This window comes from Callospermophilus lateralis, chromosome 7 (genome assembly GCF_048772815.1).
Source record: "Callospermophilus lateralis isolate mCalLat2 chromosome 7, mCalLat2.hap1, whole genome shotgun sequence".
Taxonomy (NCBI): Eukaryota; Metazoa; Chordata; class Mammalia; order Rodentia; family Sciuridae; genus Callospermophilus; species Callospermophilus lateralis.
Window position 1 is genome coordinate 122,425,765 of NC_135311.1, and position 18,414 is coordinate 122,444,178.

Below are 18,414 nucleotides of genomic sequence, written 5' to 3' on the forward strand. Positions count from 1 at the left end.
TCATTGGTTGACAGAAAAAAGTCAGATCAAGTCTACCAGCCTAGTTTTATGGGCACGATCGAGCAACTTTTGCCAAGGCAAAGGGGCTTAGAGACTTTTTATAACCTCTCCTGGGGCAGACATGATGGGCTGCTGTGGTGTCCAATCCAAACTCCGTGATGCCATGGGGGGGCGGGGCTTCCCGGCAGTTGCTCCTGGGCTGTTTGCTATTTTGGGAGTGAGCAGGCGAATTCCAACTTTCCCTAAGAGCCAGGGAGGAAAAGAACCCCCTGATTTCCTGTGTCAGGGAGGCTTGAGGCCCACCAGCGGGTTCCACGAGGTCTTCCAGATTGCCATGAGAAGTTACAGGGGAGTCGGAGGGAGAGCCCGGGTCTGGGTCTGACTCCAGGTGGCTTTGCGTAGGAATTCTCCTCCTGACCTAGTTGGGAGGGATGGGAAGACCCTCCGCTCTAGGAGTGACTTCTGGAAGCAGTCATTCTACTTCAAATCCTGCTCCTTCTTTGACTGGACAAATGACCTGGGACAAGTAATTTTCCCTCTCTGTGCCTCAGTTCCTTCAGTTGTAAAATGGGGATAATAATAGCCCTTCCTTCAAAGGGTTGAGAGGAGGAGTGTGGGAGCTTATGCAGAGTGCATGCCTAGAACACAGGGCACCGTTGACTGGACGATGGCTTTCTCTATAACCAGACAGACCTAGGTTTGAATCCTGTCACTAACTGCTGTGTGATTTGGGGCAAGTGCCTTGACCTCTCTGGACCTCTGTTTTTTTTTTTTTTTTTTTTATCTAGCAATGGACTTGGCCACCATCCTGGCTTCCAGGGGTGGTGGTGAGCATCCAGGGAGTAGGGTGTGTGCAGCTGCTTGTCTGGATCTGGCAAAGGGCAGGTAGGGAGGGAATAGGGGTCCGCCCTCCCCCAAGGTCCCTGGGAGTGACGAAGGCTGACTGGGTCCTCTGAAGCAGGCTGCCGTCCTTCCCCGCCCACTGCAGAGCTGCCCGCCCCAGTTGGGATGACCTTGCCCCTGCCTGTCTGCGGGCAGGACGGAAGTGAGGCGGGCAGCCTGCAGCTTCCCCTTTTCTGCCCTGCTCTAGGCGCTGGGCTCCTTCCCCCTCAGTGACTCAGAGGAGGGGACAGCGGCATCATGGCCCCACGCGCGGCACCCATCCGCCAGACCTGCTGCTGCTTCAATGTCCGGGTAGTCACCACCGCCCTGGCCATCTACCACGTGGTGAGTGTGTGGTCCCCGGGGCGAGGTGTGTGCGTGTGTGTGGCGCCTGCCGAACCCTGCCACCTGCTGCCTGCCCCCTCTCTGCTGGACCCTGGGCATCCCTTCCAGCTCGGGGCCTCAGTTCTCCCCGACAAATGGGACCCTGGAGACTCCGATTCTTGCACTGGGCCTGGACAGGCTGCGCTGCCCCAGGGTCTGGACACGGGCTGGACACGGGCTGGACACGGACTGTCCCCTTCGTGCTTCTTATGGGAGGGAGCCAAGCCCTCTCGGCCCAGGGCTCAGCCCAGCCGTGGCCTCTGCCACCAAAGGGAGATGTTGGCCGGCTCAGCGACTGTGCGGCCAGCGGGAGTGGCACTGGCGGCTCCTCTCTGGGGGCTGCTGCGTGCTGACCGCCAGGAAGCCTTTGTCTTTGTCATCTCAGTGTGACTCTGGGCAAGTCACAGCCCCCAGAGTCAAGGCTCTTTCTTGACTGGGGTGGCTGAAGTTTGGGGTCCTGTTCTGTCCTGTCCCGATCCACACCCTCCCCCGACTCTGGCCACACCCAGCTCCCCCAGACTCGGCGCCTTCCTGCCAGGGTGACTCGGGCTCGGCCTGTGGCTGGTAGTTCCCTCATCGGCCTGAAACAACTTCCTCAAAACCAGCCTAAATCTGCCAGCCGCGCTGGCCTGCTGCACACCCCGAGACCTGGCTGCTTCAGCTGTGCTTGCAGGCAGCGTGGCCAGGGCTGTGGGAAGAGCTGGCCCTCAGGGCTGGTGCGGTCAGTGGCTAGCACACAGCCTCGGGCCAGACCCCTGTGTATACATCTGGCCTCCCTGCTTCTGTACTGTGCAGTCTTGGCCCACTTACTTACCTTCTCTGATTCCATTCTTCATCTAACCAATGGGGATGAAAATAATAAGCAAACAACAACAGGGTCGCCGTGAAGACAAGGAGCTCATTTCTACCGGGTGCCGCATGGCGGCGTGCTTCATGGTTAAGGGTGCTCCAGCAGGGTCGCCCCTTTGGTTCTGAGAGGAGGGTAGAGGTTGTCCTGCTCGGCTCCTGCCCATGCAAGAGCTGGGAGTGGCAGATGACACGTCAACTGTCCCCATGTCTAGTCTTTAGGGCCTTCAGTCTCTGAGACTCTGCAGCATTCTCAGAAGGACGGTGAGGTTTGCAGAGGTGTCCCTGCAGGGGGTCCCTGGGTCCTTCCCCAGCTCTGCCACTACCTGGTTGTGTGGCCTCAGGCCACCTGTGATCTGTTTCCTCTTTAGAAAGTCAGAGGCGAGGGGGTGCTGGCGGGGTGCCGACAGCCCGTGTGGGGCGCCTGTGGGCAGGTGGGCCTGCGGCGGCCTGGGGGCCCGGCTCCGTGTTCCCTGGCGGCTGCTCTTCATTTCTGCTCATTGTCACCGCGGGGGGCTGCGGGCACCGGCAGCTGCTCTCCTGACTTTTGGAGAAGCGGGAAGCAGGCTCTTCTGTCTGCCTTCTGAGGTCTCGTTGTTGGTGGCCGTGGCCGGGAAAGGGCTCAGCAGAGGCAGACCTCAGGGCAGCGCGTCTCTTGAGGAGTCCTCTCGACCCTGAGGTCCTCACCCGGAAATGGCCAAGCCGCGTCCAGTCCCCACGCACAGACTGGAGAATGTGTGGGTCACCTCTCGGAGGTGGTGGCACTGCGGGAGGCGCAGAGTCTACCTGGGCGGACAAGAAGCTGGCGTGTCAGGGTGCGTGTGTGTGTGTGAGTGTGACAGTGGGGGGCAGGGCTTGGGCAGGGCTCTGTGGAGACCAGCCTGGGGCTTGGGGTCGAGAAGGTGCTGAGGGCTGTGGTGACAAGCTACGAATCTGGACCTTCTCTATGGCGCATTATTGATGGCTGGGCCTGGAGAGTTCTTTGCTGAGGGGTGAATGTGTGCACTGCGTGACCCGCTGCCAACGGAGATGCTGCCCTCCCCATCGATCGGGCCCAGCCGCGGGGAACAGTCACTCCCGCTTGAGAGCCATGCCTGTAATGTGAGCCACAGGGAGCCATGGAAGGTTCCAGGGCCAGAGGAGGCGTGAGAACAGAGGGTCAGCCTGCCGGCTGGACGTCCTGCCCAGGAGCTTCGTTCTGGGCTGAGGTCCTTGGCTGACTCCAGGGGGACGTACCTTTTTGGTCCCTTTCTCTTTCTGGGAAAGGCCAGGGGTCAGGGGCTGTCCTGTGGCCCAGCCGTCGGTGGCAGATACGTTGACAGGACCTTGAACATCTGGATGGTAAAAGGGAAACTGTCATCCAGGTGTGCCAATTGCCATGTCGGTCGTCATCTGGAGCCAGCCATGCGTGACGATAGCGGACGTTGCAAGCTATTTGTGGCTTGGCCTCTCTGGGGAGGGTTAAATTGGGCCATTGACGTCCCGCGACAGCTTTACTGAGGCCCGGGGTGTCATTACGGGAAGGCTCTCTGGTGTCCAAGGGGGGAAAGCCAGTGCTTGGCTTCTGGGGGGCGGGGAGCGGGGACGCCTTCCTTGGGAGATTTCGGTTTGTTTAGAGGATTCTCTGGGCACCTGAACTTGCACACATAGAAGTCAGAGAACCTTCTTCAAGTCCAGGCTTGTCATCGACCCTACATGTCCTAAGTCAGTGGCACGAGGCGAACCCCGGAGGAGACTTTCCTGGTCCCTCTCTCCTGGCCTCACCCCACCCCCCCAAACCTGGAATTCCATCCTAACAGCGCACCGTCCTGCTGTGAGAAGAACCTGCGCGGACTTGACCATGGACGCGGCGCCCGGGGTCTGGCTCCGCTCCCCGGCGCTTCCGAGTTTCCCACATTTGGTACAACGAGCAGCGTGGACTCTTAAAGTCGACTTTTCATTTTGGCAGAGTTTTAGATGAAAAACGGTGAATCATAGTGAGAGTTCCCTGTGTCCTGTTCCCCTCCTGTCAGCGTCCCCCAGGGTACAGAGGTTTGTGCCAAGCGACGACCACAGTGGATACAGGTTGTCAGCCAGGGTCCAGGTGTCGGCCACAACCTCTTGGCTTTTCCTGGCCTCCTTTCCTTCCAGGGTCCCCAGAGGGGCCCACCAGGATGGGGCGCGCAGCTGGCACACACTCCCGCTTCCTCTGGGCCAGGGCGGGTCTCGTTCCTCCTGGCCCTTGAGGACCTTGGCTCTGAGGAGCACGGTGGGCACTTCCTTGACGTGTCTCAACGGGGACTGGCCTGGTGGCTCCCTCACCCTGGGCCCAGGGTACCGTGCTTTGGGGAGGAGACCACAGGTGTGAAGAGCCATCAGTGCCTCACACCAAGGGGACGTGTGACGGTGACCTTGGCCGCCTGGCCGAGGCAGTGCCGTCAGCGGTCTCCTCCCATTCCATGCTGTAGCGTGGGGAGAGTTGCTGAGGCCCAGAAGCCATGCCCAGCCCCTGGGACCCCACGGTGCCCGTCCTCCCCCCTTGTTATTCACCTTAGTGACTTCTTTGTCGGTGTCGGTGGGGACCCAGGGCGTTTACGTTAGACTCTGGGTGGCAGTCCGCCCGTTCTGCTTTGCTTTGCTGCTTCTTAAACTGGGAAGAACAGTCAGCAGCCTGTGGTTTAAAGAGGAGTCCAAGGCTCTGCCACCCCAGGGGACCCGCCCAGGCCAGGGGACAGGCCAGGGGACAGGCCCGGCTCCTTCTTGGCCTCTGCCCTCAAGGGTTCCAGTCTGCCAAGGACAGCTGTGGAGTGGCCAGGGACGGTGGAGGGGTGCAGATGTGTGGGGATCCAGGAAAGACTTCCGGAGGAGGCCTGGGCCCCGGGAGGAGCAGGGCTTTGCCTGGGGGCCGGGACAGGGCGCACGGGTGGAGGGAGGGCCTGAACGGAGGCCTGCTGGTGGACAAGAGGCTGTGGGGTGCTGGAGGAGCCAGATGTCGGCCAGGCTGGCTGCAGAGGGACAGCCACCGGGTGTGGGAGGAGCGTGAGACACCCTGACCCTCATGCCTGGGCTTCGCAGCCAGCAGGAAGGGTCGTTCCTCTACCGGGGAAGACACAGGCCCTGCAGGGCCTGACTTGCTCCAGCCACATGGGGGACGTGGGGGCCAGTTGCCTGCTCCAGGCCGCTGTTGCCTGCACACATGTGTGGCCTGAGCCGCAAGCCAGGGAGTGGACAAAAGAGATCCTTGGCCCTCCTGTGGCAGGGACCTGGCTGTCGGGAGGGCCCTCCCCAGCCTCCCCGGCTCATTTCCTCTTTGCCGTCCTCTCCAGGCCCCTCCCTGGAGTCCTCCATGTGTCCTCGAACTCCCAGGCTCCTCCCTCTGCTCCGCTCTGGGGGCTGTGGGACCTCGGACTGGAAAGCCAAGGCCCTCTCCGTCACTCACTGGCCCAGGCCTCTGGCAGGCAGGTGCCATGGCTGCCTGGGCCTGGGTGTTCGTCTGCTGAATGAGGCCGGTGGTTTTTGCCTCCAGTGACCTTTCCCAGGTGTGGCGCGGAGGCGGCCCAGGTGGAGCAGGGTCTGGCGGGTGCGTGTCCTGAGTGGGCTGTGGGAGGCGACTGGGGGCCGCTCCCCTCTGACAGCTCTTCTCCCTGAGGCCTCAAACTCGGCCCACCTGCTGGCTGGGGTCCCAGCGTGGGGCCGTTGGGGTCTGCCAGCTTCACGCCTGGTGCCGCTGGGCTGGACCCCGAGGCCTTGTTTTTGGCCTTCACAGCTCTGAGCCCGTGGGGGGGGCGGGTGGGGGAGGTCTCTCCCCAGGGACACAGCTGAGTTTGCACCCATCTCTGGAGCCCCCACCTCCGACCCTCCAGGGGGTGACCCCAATGCAGCGGGGTCTGCTGCACTAGGCCTGGGGCCCAGTGAAGATGGTCACTTACCTGTGTGACTCTGGCTAGGACAGGCCAGACCCAGGCTAGGCCCTGCCCTCTCCCCACTTCATGGTTCTCAGTCCCAAGGTCAGAGGGAAGGGGAGTCTGGGAATGGGAGGAGGGTGGTGGCCCCGGGGTTAGGGGTCACCTTACTGCTGTCAGGGGGGCACAGCTGGAGAGGCATCAGCCCAAGGTGCCCCCCAGGTGGAGGCGCTGGGCCCACTGAGGTGGCCCGCAGCTGGAGGGCAGGGCTGGTCCCCAAGGAGGCTTCTCTCTCTCCGCCCAGTTCTGAGCTCCCCAGGAAATGAGGCTTTTATTTTGAGCCTAGAGCAGCCACCCAGAACCAGGGCCTGGCTCTGAGCTCATGCTGCCTGAGCCAGCGGGTGCAGACACCTCGGGGGGCAGGAAGCACTTGCGCAGCCTCAGCCTGCTCAGGCTGCTCAGGACAGGGCCCAGGTCTGCTCAGGCTCACGTTCCTCCCCTGGTGTCCTACATGTCAGCATAGACATGACACCCGCCACCAGCCTCCATTTTATAGAAGAGGAAACAGAGGTTCAGGGAGGCCCAACAACTTCTCAGCTAATGGTAGATAAAGAACAAGAACCCAGGGGTCTTCTTCTGGAGGGAGACAGGGGAGGGGCAGTCTGCTCAGCCGCAGTGGGGCAGGGTCCCCTGTCACACCCAGGGGGAGTCTTGTTCTTAAAACACAGAGACCACACAGAAAGGCTGGGGTTCAATTCCACCTGCAAAGTGGGGGAAAGTGAGAATTTCAGCAGAAACAGCCACGGCGGGAGGAGGGCGCGAGTCCAGGGCCTGGTGTCCAGCCGCCGCTCGGGTGGTCTGGATATGGTTCTTGCCGTGACCGCGGGTCTTTTCTCTGAAGGTAAATAGGGAAGCGATGGTTTTAGGCGACTGTTTGTGGGGTGGACTTTCAGGGAGGGGAGGCTTTGGGCCCAGGCTGGAAACTATCTCTGAGCACCCAAATGGCTGCCCATGGAGGAAGATGTGAGGAACCGCCCTCGGGCAGGCGGCCTTGCTGCGCGGGGCAGGGCGGGGGCTGGAGCTGGCCGTTTCCTGTGCCCGTGTGGTTGGCCTCTGGCCTGTCCAAGCTCATCCAGCCTGTGCTCTGCTGCCCTCAGGGCCTTTGCACCAGCCCTGGGTCCTCCTGGAGTGCTCGTGCCAGCCCGAGTCCTTACCCCGTGTCCCCCCGCCACCCCCACACTCCCAGCCACACCGCCAAGGACCTGCTGTGCACACGTCTCTCAGTTTCCCGGATGCTCCCCACACTCTGGCCTCCGCCTGGAAGGCCCCTCCGTTGTGCCTGGGGAGATCCGTGAGACTGGCTTCCGCTGGGGGGGCCTTCTGTGGGCCCCTGCTCAGACCCTGAGCTCTCCTGGTTCCCGAGCCCTGCATGCTGGGTCCCTGTGTGTCCTGTGCTCTGATCCGAGTCTCATCTAAGGCTTGGCTTGATCCGTCTCCCAACCACTGGGGCCAGGCACCTGGTAGGTCCAGCCGATCTGGTTTATTTTCTCATTTTTGTAAGCAGTGAATCATTTCCTGGGCAAGTGCGTAGACACCCCAGATGCTACCTTGAAAAACTCTCTGAGGTGCGCACGCCTCAGAACTCTGAGAAGTGGCACAGGGTGGCCCCGGGCCCAGGCTCCTCCCGGGCACTGCCAGCCTGCCCACCCTCCACCCAGGCGCGGCCCGTGAACCCCGGCTCTGGGCTCTGCCAGCCTCAGGCTGCGAGTCCCGCTCTGCGCCCTGGCGGTTCCCGCTGCTGCCCTGTGTCACGGTGGGAACCAGCCTGACTCGCGGGTGGGGGTGGCTTGGGACTGTTTGGGACTCTGACACATGGGGCTGGCTGGTCCCCAGGGCCTGGTCTGGTGGCTGTAGCCATCTTTCTGAATCACTGTCTGTGTTGGCAGACAGATGTCACCTCATGTGCCCCTCATCACCACTCTCCAAGGTGGCGAAGGTGGCGAAACCGAGGCCTGGAGCAGCAGAGTGACTTGGCGAGGGCCACACGGGCATCTGTGGCTGCCTTGGGGTTCTCGCCGAGGCAGGAGCCCTGGGGTCTGTAGCAGGGGCCAGTCCGTCTCAGGAGGGTGGGCCTGGTGAGGAGGCTGCAGAGGGGAGGGCAAGGTCCTGGGGCACCGGGGCCTCTGGCTGAGCTGTCGTTGGTGTGACGCCCTGGACGGGGCAGCGCCATGGTATCTGGGTGGCTGGAGGGGGGCTGGGGAGATAGAGCTCTGGGGGGACGCCTCCGCCCCTCCGCCCCTCCGCCCCTCCGCCCCATGAGCTGCCACAGGAAGCAGGGCCCGGAGGGGCCCCAGCCCCCACGCACCTGGCTCCTGCATCCCCCTCCAAACAGAGCAGGGTGGGCAGCTGCTGGCCGTGGGGAGGGCCACGGTCCCCACCCAGGGGCCCAAGTGTGCAGCAGCCCCGGAGGCTGAGGCCCGCCCTGTGCGGACCCGGACCCGGACCCCGGGCGCTGGCGGAGTGCGGAGGGGGCGCTGGGCACAGGGGCGCGGCCCTGGGCGCCCTGGGCAGGCTGTGCCCTCGGCAGGTGGGCGGAGCCGAGCCCTGTGCAGGCGGAGTCTGCGGTCTCCTGCGAAGCTCCTTGCAGGGCAGCTGCGGGAGCGTCCCCTACCGGTGGCACAGGGCGAGCGTCCCCTGCCGGCTGGGGCCTTTCTCTGCAAGTTTTGGCCCCCACCAGGCGCAGGGTCTCTGGCGCCTCCTGTGACAGGGTGGGGTGGGGCCCGGGCCGGACCAGCACAGCGGCCCGTCCTCCGCGGGGGGAGCTGGCCCTCGAACCCCAGCACCCGACCTGCAAGGTGTCATCACACCATCCCATCACCCCACTGACCTGTGGCTGCCTACTGCCCCCCAGGATGTCCACAGGCGCTACTACCTCACTGCCACCACTGCCACAGCCAGTGTCCCCGTTGCCACCAAACATTCCCAGTGTCCCACGATGGCCACCAGTGGCCACACCAACTCCAGCAGCATCACTGCAGCCACTGCCACCCCAGCAGGCCACATCCCAGCCACCCACCAGCACCTCCCCAGGGGCCCTTGGCCTCTCCACTCGGCCCCTCCTCCCACAGCCTCTTCTTTGGGCTCAAGCTGGGGGTCTCCTGGAGACACCAGGAAGAGAAACGGATCTCCTGCCTCCTGGCCACTTCCCCCTGCTGGGCTTAGGGAATGGGAACTGAAACGCGGAGAACAGAGGGAAGAGGCGGAAAGCGGAACAGGGAGTGGAGAGAGAAGGGGAGCCGGCCAGGTGGGGACAGCAGCCTGAGCCCGGATTTGGAGTCAGGAGGGCTAAGCTCATTCTGACTCAGCAGGCCTTGCTGTGTGACCTTGGCTGGTCACTGTTTCTCTCTGGGCCTCACTTCCCCCCTGGGAATATCCCCCTCTCAGGTAAGAGACATCTTTCCTGGAAGGATCCAAGCGTCCATACTGCCTGGCCCCTGGGCCTTTGCACATGCTGCTCCATTTCCTGGAATGCTTTCTTGTCTTCTCGTTTGGAAACCCCGTACTCTCCCTCAGAGCCTTGCTCAAGGGTTGAGCAAAGAGGGTGGAACTGTCTCTGAGCCGTCCAAGTAGCAGTGATCTGTCCCTCATCAGGGACCCTAAGCCCCCGGGTGTCCCTGTTGTGGCTCTTAGAACACTCGTCACCCCTGGGTCCTCTGAGACTGTGACATCTGCAGGCCGGGATGGGCAGATGGAGCTGAGGGTGCTCGGTGCTCAGAGAGCTTACAGGGAGTGCATGGGTGCCCATGTACAGGATGGCGCTGCCCGCCGTGCCCGCCTGCTGCACCTGCTGTTGACCTGGCAGTGACCCCGGGGGACCTGGCGGGACCCTCCCACTCCCTGGTGAGAGCTGAGGCCTGGCCTTGGTGGCTTCTCAGGAGCAGAGGCTGGGCTGGGCCCAGGGCCTCCCACGCAGGCATCTCGGATGCTAGGAGCCGGGGCCGCTGCTGTCTGGTGGATGTCGTGGGAGGAGAGAAGCCGGTTCCTGCCTCAGGCCTGGCCCCGCTGCCCGAGCTCAGGGGAGCGGGCTGTGTCCAGTAGACCCCAAGGGCTCCAGGGGAGGGCCAGGGCCGTGGCCTTGGAAATCTAGGCCTGGGGCTTCTGGGCCTCCCCGGTCACTGGGGGCCAGCCTGGGGTCCACCCCGGGACGGCGCTCGCCCCCTCAGACCTGCAGGACTCCCGTCGGCTCCTCTCCCTTTCCCTCACCATCAGTGAGACCAGGAGGAGGGGACGGGCTCTGTCCTCCCCTGGCTCTCCTGCAGGTGCCCGCCACCATGCACCTGCCGTCCACTCGGGGCTGCCCTGGGCCTCCCGACAGGACCCTGCCCCCCTGGTTCCTGCTGCGCCAGGTAGAGCAGCCCCTGGAGCCAGCCCCGCGGCCCGCGGACCTGGCAGGCCCCAGCTCAGTGCTCCGCAAACGCCGCGCGGTGGTGGAGCCTCCCTGAGCCGGCCAGGCTTGCTTTGCAGATGAGAGAGTTCTGTGAGGGGAAGTGACCTGCCCAAGGTCACACAGTGACTTTCTCAGTCTGGCTTAGGATCGACTCATTGTCACCCTTCTGTGCTGTCTTTCCGACCCCCTGAGAGGGTGTACTGTGGCAGGAAGACAAATCGAGATCTGTGTCTGAGCTAAAAAAACCGCACAGTCAGCAGGGGGAAACAGATGGTGGCTGTCTGGTTGCTGTTGGCTGAGCATGCGTTGCCGGTGCAGGGACACTAGAAAGTCAGTGTGATCTTAGGCTATATTAATAGAGGTAGAGCACCCATTACAATGGAGGGGATAATCTTGTTCTCAGCGTGGGCAGATTGCTCCTGGAGAATTGTGTGCTTGTGTGTGTGTGTGTGTGGGGGGGTGCCAGGACACGGACACAGGGACTGTTGTGAGGCCCCTGGGCTATAGTGGAGGTTGTGTGCGCAGGACCCCTGCATGGGCTTCCAGATTTCAGTTTTGTGGCTGGGCTCCATTCAGCTGCTGGCAGGGCCACCCGGCACTCGGCCATCGGCTGGGCCCCTTCTCCACCATTCTTAGCAAGGTCCCTGAGGGGACGGGGTCTCATTCAACAGATGCCACAGGCCAGCCGGCCCACTGCCCTCTCTTCTGCCCCAGATCATGAGTGTCCTGTTGTTCGTGGAGCACACCGTGGAGGTGGCCCGCGGCAAGGCCTCCTGCAGGTTCTCCAGGACCGTGTACCTCAGGATCGGTAGGTCCAGGACGGGGAGGGGGACTGGCCAGGGGCAGGCGGGAGGGGTCTGGGTCCTGCCACACCCTCTGGGATGACCTTGCCAAACCCCTCCCCGGAGCCCTGCCACTCCACCTGCCTCAGGGATGCCCTCCTGTGGCCGCCGAGTGAGGGGCGCAGGGCGCGTAGAGCTCCCTGCAGCGGCCGGCGCCTCAGGCCTGGGGGGGTGCTCCCTGGGGCTCATCTCCCGGCCACCCCACACCCCGACCCACCCTGCACCCCAGCTCGTGGCTCCCTCTGTCACTCAGAGTCCCTCTTCAGGGACATCTGCAAGGGCCTCTCCCGACTAAAGGCGACCCCGGCAGCCCCCGGCCCGCCCTGGCTGCACGGTCCTGGCTCTGTGTGCCCCGTCCTTGGGCGGGTGCCCTCACTGGCCTCACGGCCCTCGCCTTGCAGCCGACCTGGTGTCCAGCTTCCTGCTCATCGGCCTGCTCTTCCTCATCAGCCTGAGCCTGCTGCTGGGCGTGGTCAAGGTGAGGGGCGGTGGGAGGGAGGCAGGGAGGGCGGGTGGGCGCCAGGAGTCCCGTTGCCCGCCCTGCACCTCTGCTGGGCCCTGCAGCCGGCTGCCCAGTGGGTGGGGGCGCCTCAGGAGCGCCCGGCCTCACCCTGGGGGGTCGGGTGCCTGGCTGCTGTGCTGACCCAGCGCTGGGGTAGAACTGCCCACTGGCCCACATCTGGCTGAGCTGCCAGGGTGGGCAGAGGAGAGGAGGGTGGCTTGAGTTGTGGGGAGCAGGAGCGACCCTGCGGCCAGGGTGGAGAGAGGGGCTCCCAGGCCCTGGCGAGGTTGCGGGGCGGACGGAGGCAGACCAACCTCCTGCACAAGAGGACCCGCCCCGGTCCCCTGGCCCCGGAGAAGCGGGAAGCCCATCTGGCCACCGTGTCCCCGGGAAGAGGGCCCGTCCTGTGCAGGCGGGGGGCTGGGCCCTGGGACAAGCAGAGGGGGCCAGGGCCCTGCCTGAGACGCTGCTATCCACCCTCACGGACCTGCTCCCTCTCGCAACCCCGGCTCCAGGGCCCTCCTTGCCGCACGGGGTGGCAAGAACCAAATCCCTGCAGGCAGGTGCGAGTCGGGGGTCTTGGTCGCCTCCCAGGCCGTTTGAGACCCACGTGAGACTCCAGGAAACCACTCCGGTTGTGACTTTGTTCCCAGCTGCATCTGCCCAGCGCGGGGGCAGAGTGGCGGGAATCATCCGGGGAGGAAAGGGCGCATGGGGACATCAGCTGTGGGGCCACCTGACAGCGCGGGGTCTGCCTTCCAGAGCCGGGAGAAGTACCTGCTGCCCTTCCTGTCCCTGCAAGTCATGGACTTCCTGCTGTGCCTGCTCACCCTGCTGGGCTCCTACATCGAGCTGCCCGCCTACCTCAGGCTCTCCTCGCGGCCCCAGGGGGTGAGTGCCCGCCCACCCAGAGGCAGAAGGCCGGGCTGGCCAGGGCAGGAGCCCCTTCCTGCTGGTGTCACTGAGCAAGTCCCCAACCCCTGGCGCCGTGGCCCCGGGCTCTCTCTGGAGCTGAAGCCTGGGGGAAGCCAGTGCGCGGCGTTGGGTCTGCACCAGGAGGAGGCACGTGTCCTTCTCAGCCCCAGTCCCAGCTGTCCCTCCTTTGGGACCAAGTCAGAGAAGGAGGGGACGGTGACCAGTGAGTGACACAGGAACGCGGCCATGGCTGGGGCCAGACTTGGTCCTGCTGAGGTCACTGGTCACACTGTCCTTGATTATGGCTCTGGAAGAGGCCGGGGGTCCCTGTCACGGAGGGGCCCTGGTCTGCAGCTGAGAGAGCCCTCTATAGTTCCGGGTCTGCCACCAGCCCTGGCTGTGACCACGGGGCCTTTCCCTGGGTTCCCTGGGGACTGGAGGGTCACTGGCCTCTCCTACCGAGGCAGATCCCCGCAATGATCTGGCCTCTGCTGGCTGGTCTCCATTCTTCCTCCCAAGGGCCCCTCGAAGGTCCCTCTGATGACCCTGCAGCTGCTGGACTTCTGCCTGAGCATCCTGACCCTCTGCAGCTCCTATATGGAAGTGCCCACCTATCTCAACTTCAAGTCCATGAACCACATGGTGAGTCTGGGGCAGAGGTCCATGCCGGCTCCCTGGCTGTGTGGCCTGGGGCAACTCACTTGGCCTCTCTGTGCCTCCATGCTTGGGCTTCCTGGGAGGAAGGTTCTCGCGTGTGATTCACTGAGGGAGCCCACTCAGGAAAAAACTTGGACAAAGTGCGAGAAGCAGGTTCCAGGAAGGACAGGAGCCAGGCAACCGTGTGGCCACGGGAGCGGCCCTGCTGCTCCCAGAGGGAGGCCTGGGTTGTTAGTGGCACCACAGAAGCGACACTAGTTTTCCTCTTCCTTTTTCTTACTGTCACCTGAAATGGTCCCCAGACGTCCCCGTCTAAAGCACTTACCATTTCCCCTCGACCCAGGGCCCCTCGGGGGTGCAGCAGGCTGTGGCTGGGCTGTGTGGACCCCGAGAGGGCTCCTCATGGCCACCGGCGCTCTGCCGGTCCCCAGCTGGGGGTCTTGCTAGGCTGCTGCGTGCCCGGGTGGCACGGCTGCTGGTTCCCCTCCACCGCGGCCTGGCAGGAGAGCAGCGGGAAGTGGCCACGCCTTTCGTGCCTGTGTCAGTTGTGGGACCGCCACTTCTGCCACATTCTGCTCATTAGAAGCGAGTCACCAAGTCCAGCCCGCACACCAGGGCAGAGGACGGAGCGCCAGAGCGTGAGGGCAGATCCCGCCCGAGGCGTCTCCCCAGCGCCAGACCCCCGCGCCAGTCGGTCACAAGCTAGGAGCACCAAGGGCCAGGTGGCTCCTGCCCGCCCGGAGGGCACAGGGTGGCCTGCCCGGCCGGGAAGGCACCAGAGCTGCAGCCGCACCTGCTCCTAGGTTCGCCGGCCCCCACTCAGCCGAGGCCGTCGAGCGGGCCCCGGTGCCCCCGGCTGGCCGTCCTTGCCCTCCCTCCTCTTCTGCCCCTGGCCACTTGGCATCCTCGGGGTGTGCCCGCCGCCCCGCTCCTCGGGGCGAGGCAGACCCAGAGGGCGCGGGCCTCCCTGTCCCGCCCAGACGGTTCCTGCGGGAGCCCCTGAGGACCTGAGGCGCTGAGGGGACCCCGACTCTGTTGCAGAACTACTTCCCGAGCCAGGAGGGCTTGGCCCACAGCCAGTTCATCAGCACGATGCTCATCTTCTCCGTCGCCTTCGTCCTCGTCCTGGTCCTGAAGGTGAGCGGCGGGGTCTGAGGCTCGGCTGAGGCGTCCCGGGGGCCCGTCCCCACCCTCCCTGCTTTATCTAGCCCTCTGGCCCACTTGGCATCCTCGGGGACGTCCCTCTGGACGTCTGCAGGGGCCACCTGTGTCAGATGTCAGGGCCTGATGGTGCGGCCCAGAGCGCTCTGCTCCAGCCACTGTCTGGGATCAGGCTGGGACAGACTTGCCTGGAGCCGAGGCGGGTCTTCAGCAGGTCGTGGCTCTCTGGGGGGTCTCATCCGCAGTGGGGACGTCTGTGTCCTGCTTGACCCACAGCACAGTGCTAAGTGCGTCAGAAGTCACCGTGCAGACGGGACCTGGGGTCATATGAGTAGAGGTTTGGTGAGGAGAAAGAAGGAGGGGAAGGGTCTCCTCAGGGGCAACAGGCCCGCGGCAGAGTCTAGCTCCCCCCAAAGGGAACTGCACTCCTTTGCACATTCTCTCTGGGAGGGGACAGTGGCTTCCCAGTGGCAGGCAAACAGGAGAGGGGCATGAGTGGCTTCTTGGTGGAGCCGAGTGGGGAGCGACACCGTGTGCCCCACTGGAGACCCTCTCTTCTTCAGAATGGGCTTGGGGCTCCTTCTCGCCCCCTGGTTCCTGGGTGGCTGCTGGCGGCCTGCGGAGCTCCCTGGCCCTGCCGCGTCCTGCTCTCACTCTTCATCATCTCTCTTTATTTCTGTGCCGTCCGAGTCCCACCAAGGGACCTGCCAGGTGGCGGGCTGGTGCTCTTCCGTGGAGCCGTCTGGGGTCTCTTGTGGCCCAGCATGTCCACCCCAAACCCTTCCTGGTCCTTCCTCCCACGGCTGAGAGGACGCTGGGGCCCGCTCAGCCGCTGGATCCGTCCGCACCCCTCCCTCTCTTCTGGGTCTCCGAGGACGGGCGCAGGATGGCTGCTTCCTAACGGCTCTCCCTGGAGCTGGGCTGGCCCTCTGGGGAGTGAGCTCCCTGCCCGGGTGCTCAGGGCCTGCAGGGCCATCGCCAGTGCGGCTGGAGGGCCCCCCCTGCCAGGCCCCTTGCTGGGTGGCGGCAGCGGCCATTGCCTTCTGGGTTGGGCAGGAGGGTCGGGGAGCGCAGCCTGACCCTGCTCCTGCCCAGGTCTGCATGCTGCAGTGCGTGTGGAGATGCTACAGACTCCTGAAGTCCGTGAACTCGGCCGAGGAGAGGGGCGCCTCCAAGATGCTCCCAAAGGTGAGCTGGGCCGAGGGGGGCTCTGCCGCTCTCTCACTGTGCCGTTCGGGGCCAGTACCTTCCCTCTCTGGGCCTCAGTTTCTGCAGTTGAAGAAAGGCTGGGCCAGGAGGTCCTGCAGCTCTCAGTTCTGAAGGTCTGCATAGGAGTCTGCTGCCCCCGAGCACCGGTGGTCTCTCTCCTGGCTTCGTATCCAAACTTGGGGTGCAGAGAAGACCCAGATTCCTGTCCTGGAAGCGGGTGTGGCCAGAGAGAGCAGCAGGCCCTTCTCGGGGAACCCTGGCCCAGTCTGCCCTGCTTGAAGGGTACAGGGAGCTGGGAAGGGGCTTCAGTGGGGGACCGAGCGTGCTCAGGAGCAGCCGGGTGAGGAGCCGCCATGGGCACGCTCCTCATGTTCAGCGGGATCCTACTGATAAAGACAAGCTTGGTGGCAAATGGCAGAAACCTAACCCAATCTGACTTCAGTGAAAAAGGGAACTTTCCAGATCAAAGGACTGAGAAGTCCACCGTGGGTCTGGCCCAGGCCTGGTCCCGACGCCAGGATCCTCCATCGTTTGACTCCGCTTTCCTCAGTGCTGGCTTTGTTTCCAGGCAGCGTTTCCCTTGTGGTGGCAAAGTGGCTGCCAGAACCCATAGGCCTACATCCCTCCTTCTTGGTAGTCCAACAGAAAGAGGAGTGTATCTGATTGGACCAGTTTAGGTCACATGCTTTTCTCCAAACCAATGGCCATAGCCAGGGGGATGGCATTCTACTTTGGCCAAGCACCCCCAGGCCACAGACCCACCCCCTGGATCTGGAGGATGGTCCAGTTCTTTGGAAAATGAAGGGACTAAGAATGTTTCCTTGAGGAAAATGGCGCTTTGTCATCAAAACATGGGGAACTCGAGGCCAAATGGGCAACAAGTGTATCCACTGTGGGGACAGAGACCCCATCCCAGGCAGGCAGTGTCTAGCGCAGGGTGAGCGCCGAGACGCGCTGGGAAGGGGATGAGCAGCGTCGTTTGCCAGAGGTGGGGGTTGGGGTCCCTCCCCTGCGGTGGAATCGTGGTCCTTCCTGACCACAGTCACCCCCCTTCTCTCTGTCCCTCCCAGGTGGTCCTGCCGACCTACGAGGAAGCCCTGTCTCTGCCTTCCAAGTCTCCTGAGGGGGACCCCGCGCCGCCCCCGTACTCAGAGGTGTGACCCTGGCCAGGCCCCAGCCCTGATCTGGGCCCAGCTGCCTCCTAATCTGCTGCTTTGCTTTGGTGGCCCTGGTGGACCACCGGCCGACTTCAGGACAACCGCTGTGTCCCCTCGCTGGCCTGCTCCCCCTGCGGGCCCCAGGCACTCTCCCTTGGGTCAGGCTGAAGGCTGCCAATCGAGCCCACAGCTCTGCTCCCGTCCACCAGCAAGGAGCCATTTCAGACGACGCTTGGTTAAACAACTAGCCGCTCCGTCAGCCCAGCCCAGCAGCTGTCAGACACAAGCACAGCAGTCAGGTCAACAGAATAAATTGGTCAAACCACAGTCCCTTGCGTGGGTGCGTAAAGGGTGGTCATTTATAGGACGGGTCTGTGACCATCTCCATGAGACCCCGTCTTCCCCCCTCTCTGTAAAATCAGTTTCTTCACACAGTTTGCTGAGACCATCAAGCAGCAGCCCAGCTGTCACTCAAAGTCGTGATAGACAGAACAAACAGTGATCAAGTTCGATCAGGTCACTCAGTCCAAACTGACCCAAGGTCGGCGGCCCACTCTGGCCAGTGTAGTCCCCCAGGCGGTGAATGCTCGTTAATTCAGATGAGAACCCCCGCGACTCTCTTGCTGGAGTCGTCACTACCCGCAGTCAGACGCTGGCCCCTGGGGTCCCTGGGCCCAGCATGGTCACATCGCCCCTGGGGTCCCTGGGCCCAGCCTGGTCACATGGCAGTGGATTCCAAGCAAGGGTCACCTCGACCACAGTCCAGCTGTCCGGCTGCCAGGCTGATCCCATCCAGGGTCCTGTGATCTTGCAGAATACAGCCCTGAAGTTGTCACATACACCTGCTGAACTTGGGGGGGGCGGGCAAACCCTTGAGGGCCCGGACATTCTGTGGTGGCAGTGGGAGGTTCCCCGGGAGCTGCCCCACACTGGAGACACTGAAGAGGCCGCGGCCACCCCGTGTGCCATGGCTCAGCTGTGACTCCCAAGAGGTTTCACTAGAGCAGCCAGAAGCTCCGCCCTGCCCCTGTGGCTCCTGGCAGGAGGTGTGGGAGGGCACACCTAGTCCACTGAGTGGCCACAGCCCACTGAGTGCCAGGACCCAGCTCCGAATCACTGACCAGGTGAGAGCCCCATGTCTCCAGGTCAGGTGGGGGCTCCACGCCCCGCAGAGCACCCTCTGGAGACCAGGGCCTGTCCTGGGGGTGGCTTGTCTCCAGTGACAGACTGTGCAGGGGACGGATCCATTAGTCACTGTGACGGCCCAGTGTGGACACCACGCATGGAAAGTCTGAGTCTCGGGCTCCTGAGGGCCAGAGCAGCCTCCTGGGAAGGCTCCCAGGCCCAAGGGAGAGCGGGCAGCAGGAAGCCAAACTGTCGTAGGCGGCGGCTACCACAGGGCTGTGTGTCCTGAGGACCAGGGGACACGGGATCTGCAGGACCTCCTGCAGGGCCGCTCCGTGGGGCTGCCAGTGTGGAGGGAGGGGGGGCAGGGAGGGCTCAAGCTCCCCCGCTAACTGCATCCTAAAAG

At 63.6% G+C, this 18,414-nt stretch overlaps 1 protein-coding gene across 1 annotated transcript; it reads left to right on the top strand.

Moving 5' to 3' along the window:
* The first annotated feature begins 1,099 nt into the window (after window positions 1-1,099).
* On the top strand, window positions 1,100-17,200 carry Laptm5 (lysosomal protein transmembrane 5). The gene is made up of 8 exons (XM_076863074.2): window positions 1,100-1,227; window positions 11,155-11,248; window positions 11,684-11,760; window positions 12,547-12,675; window positions 13,219-13,341; window positions 14,398-14,493; window positions 15,613-15,705; window positions 16,797-17,200. The coding sequence occupies exons 1-8, from the start codon at window positions 1,141-1,143 to the stop codon at window positions 16,884-16,886; spliced, it is 789 nt and encodes a 262-aa protein (XP_076719189.2). The 5' UTR covers window positions 1,100-1,140; the 3' UTR covers window positions 16,887-17,200.
* Window positions 17,201-18,414: the final 1,214 nt, after the last annotated feature.

Excerpts from the sequence above, each read along its gene's own strand:
- Laptm5 (XM_076863074.2), top strand. The coding sequence starts at position 1,141 with ATGGCCCCACGCGCGGCACCCATCCGCCAGACCTGCTGCTGCTTCAAT. Across the intron at positions 12,676-13,218 it reads TCTCCTCGCGGCCCCAGGGG|GGCCCCTCGAAGGTCCCTCT; the intron begins GTGAGTGCCCGC and ends CTTCCTCCCAAG. Across the intron at positions 14,494-15,612 it reads TCCTCGTCCTGGTCCTGAAG|GTCTGCATGCTGCAGTGCGT; the intron begins GTGAGCGGCGGG and ends GCTCCTGCCCAG.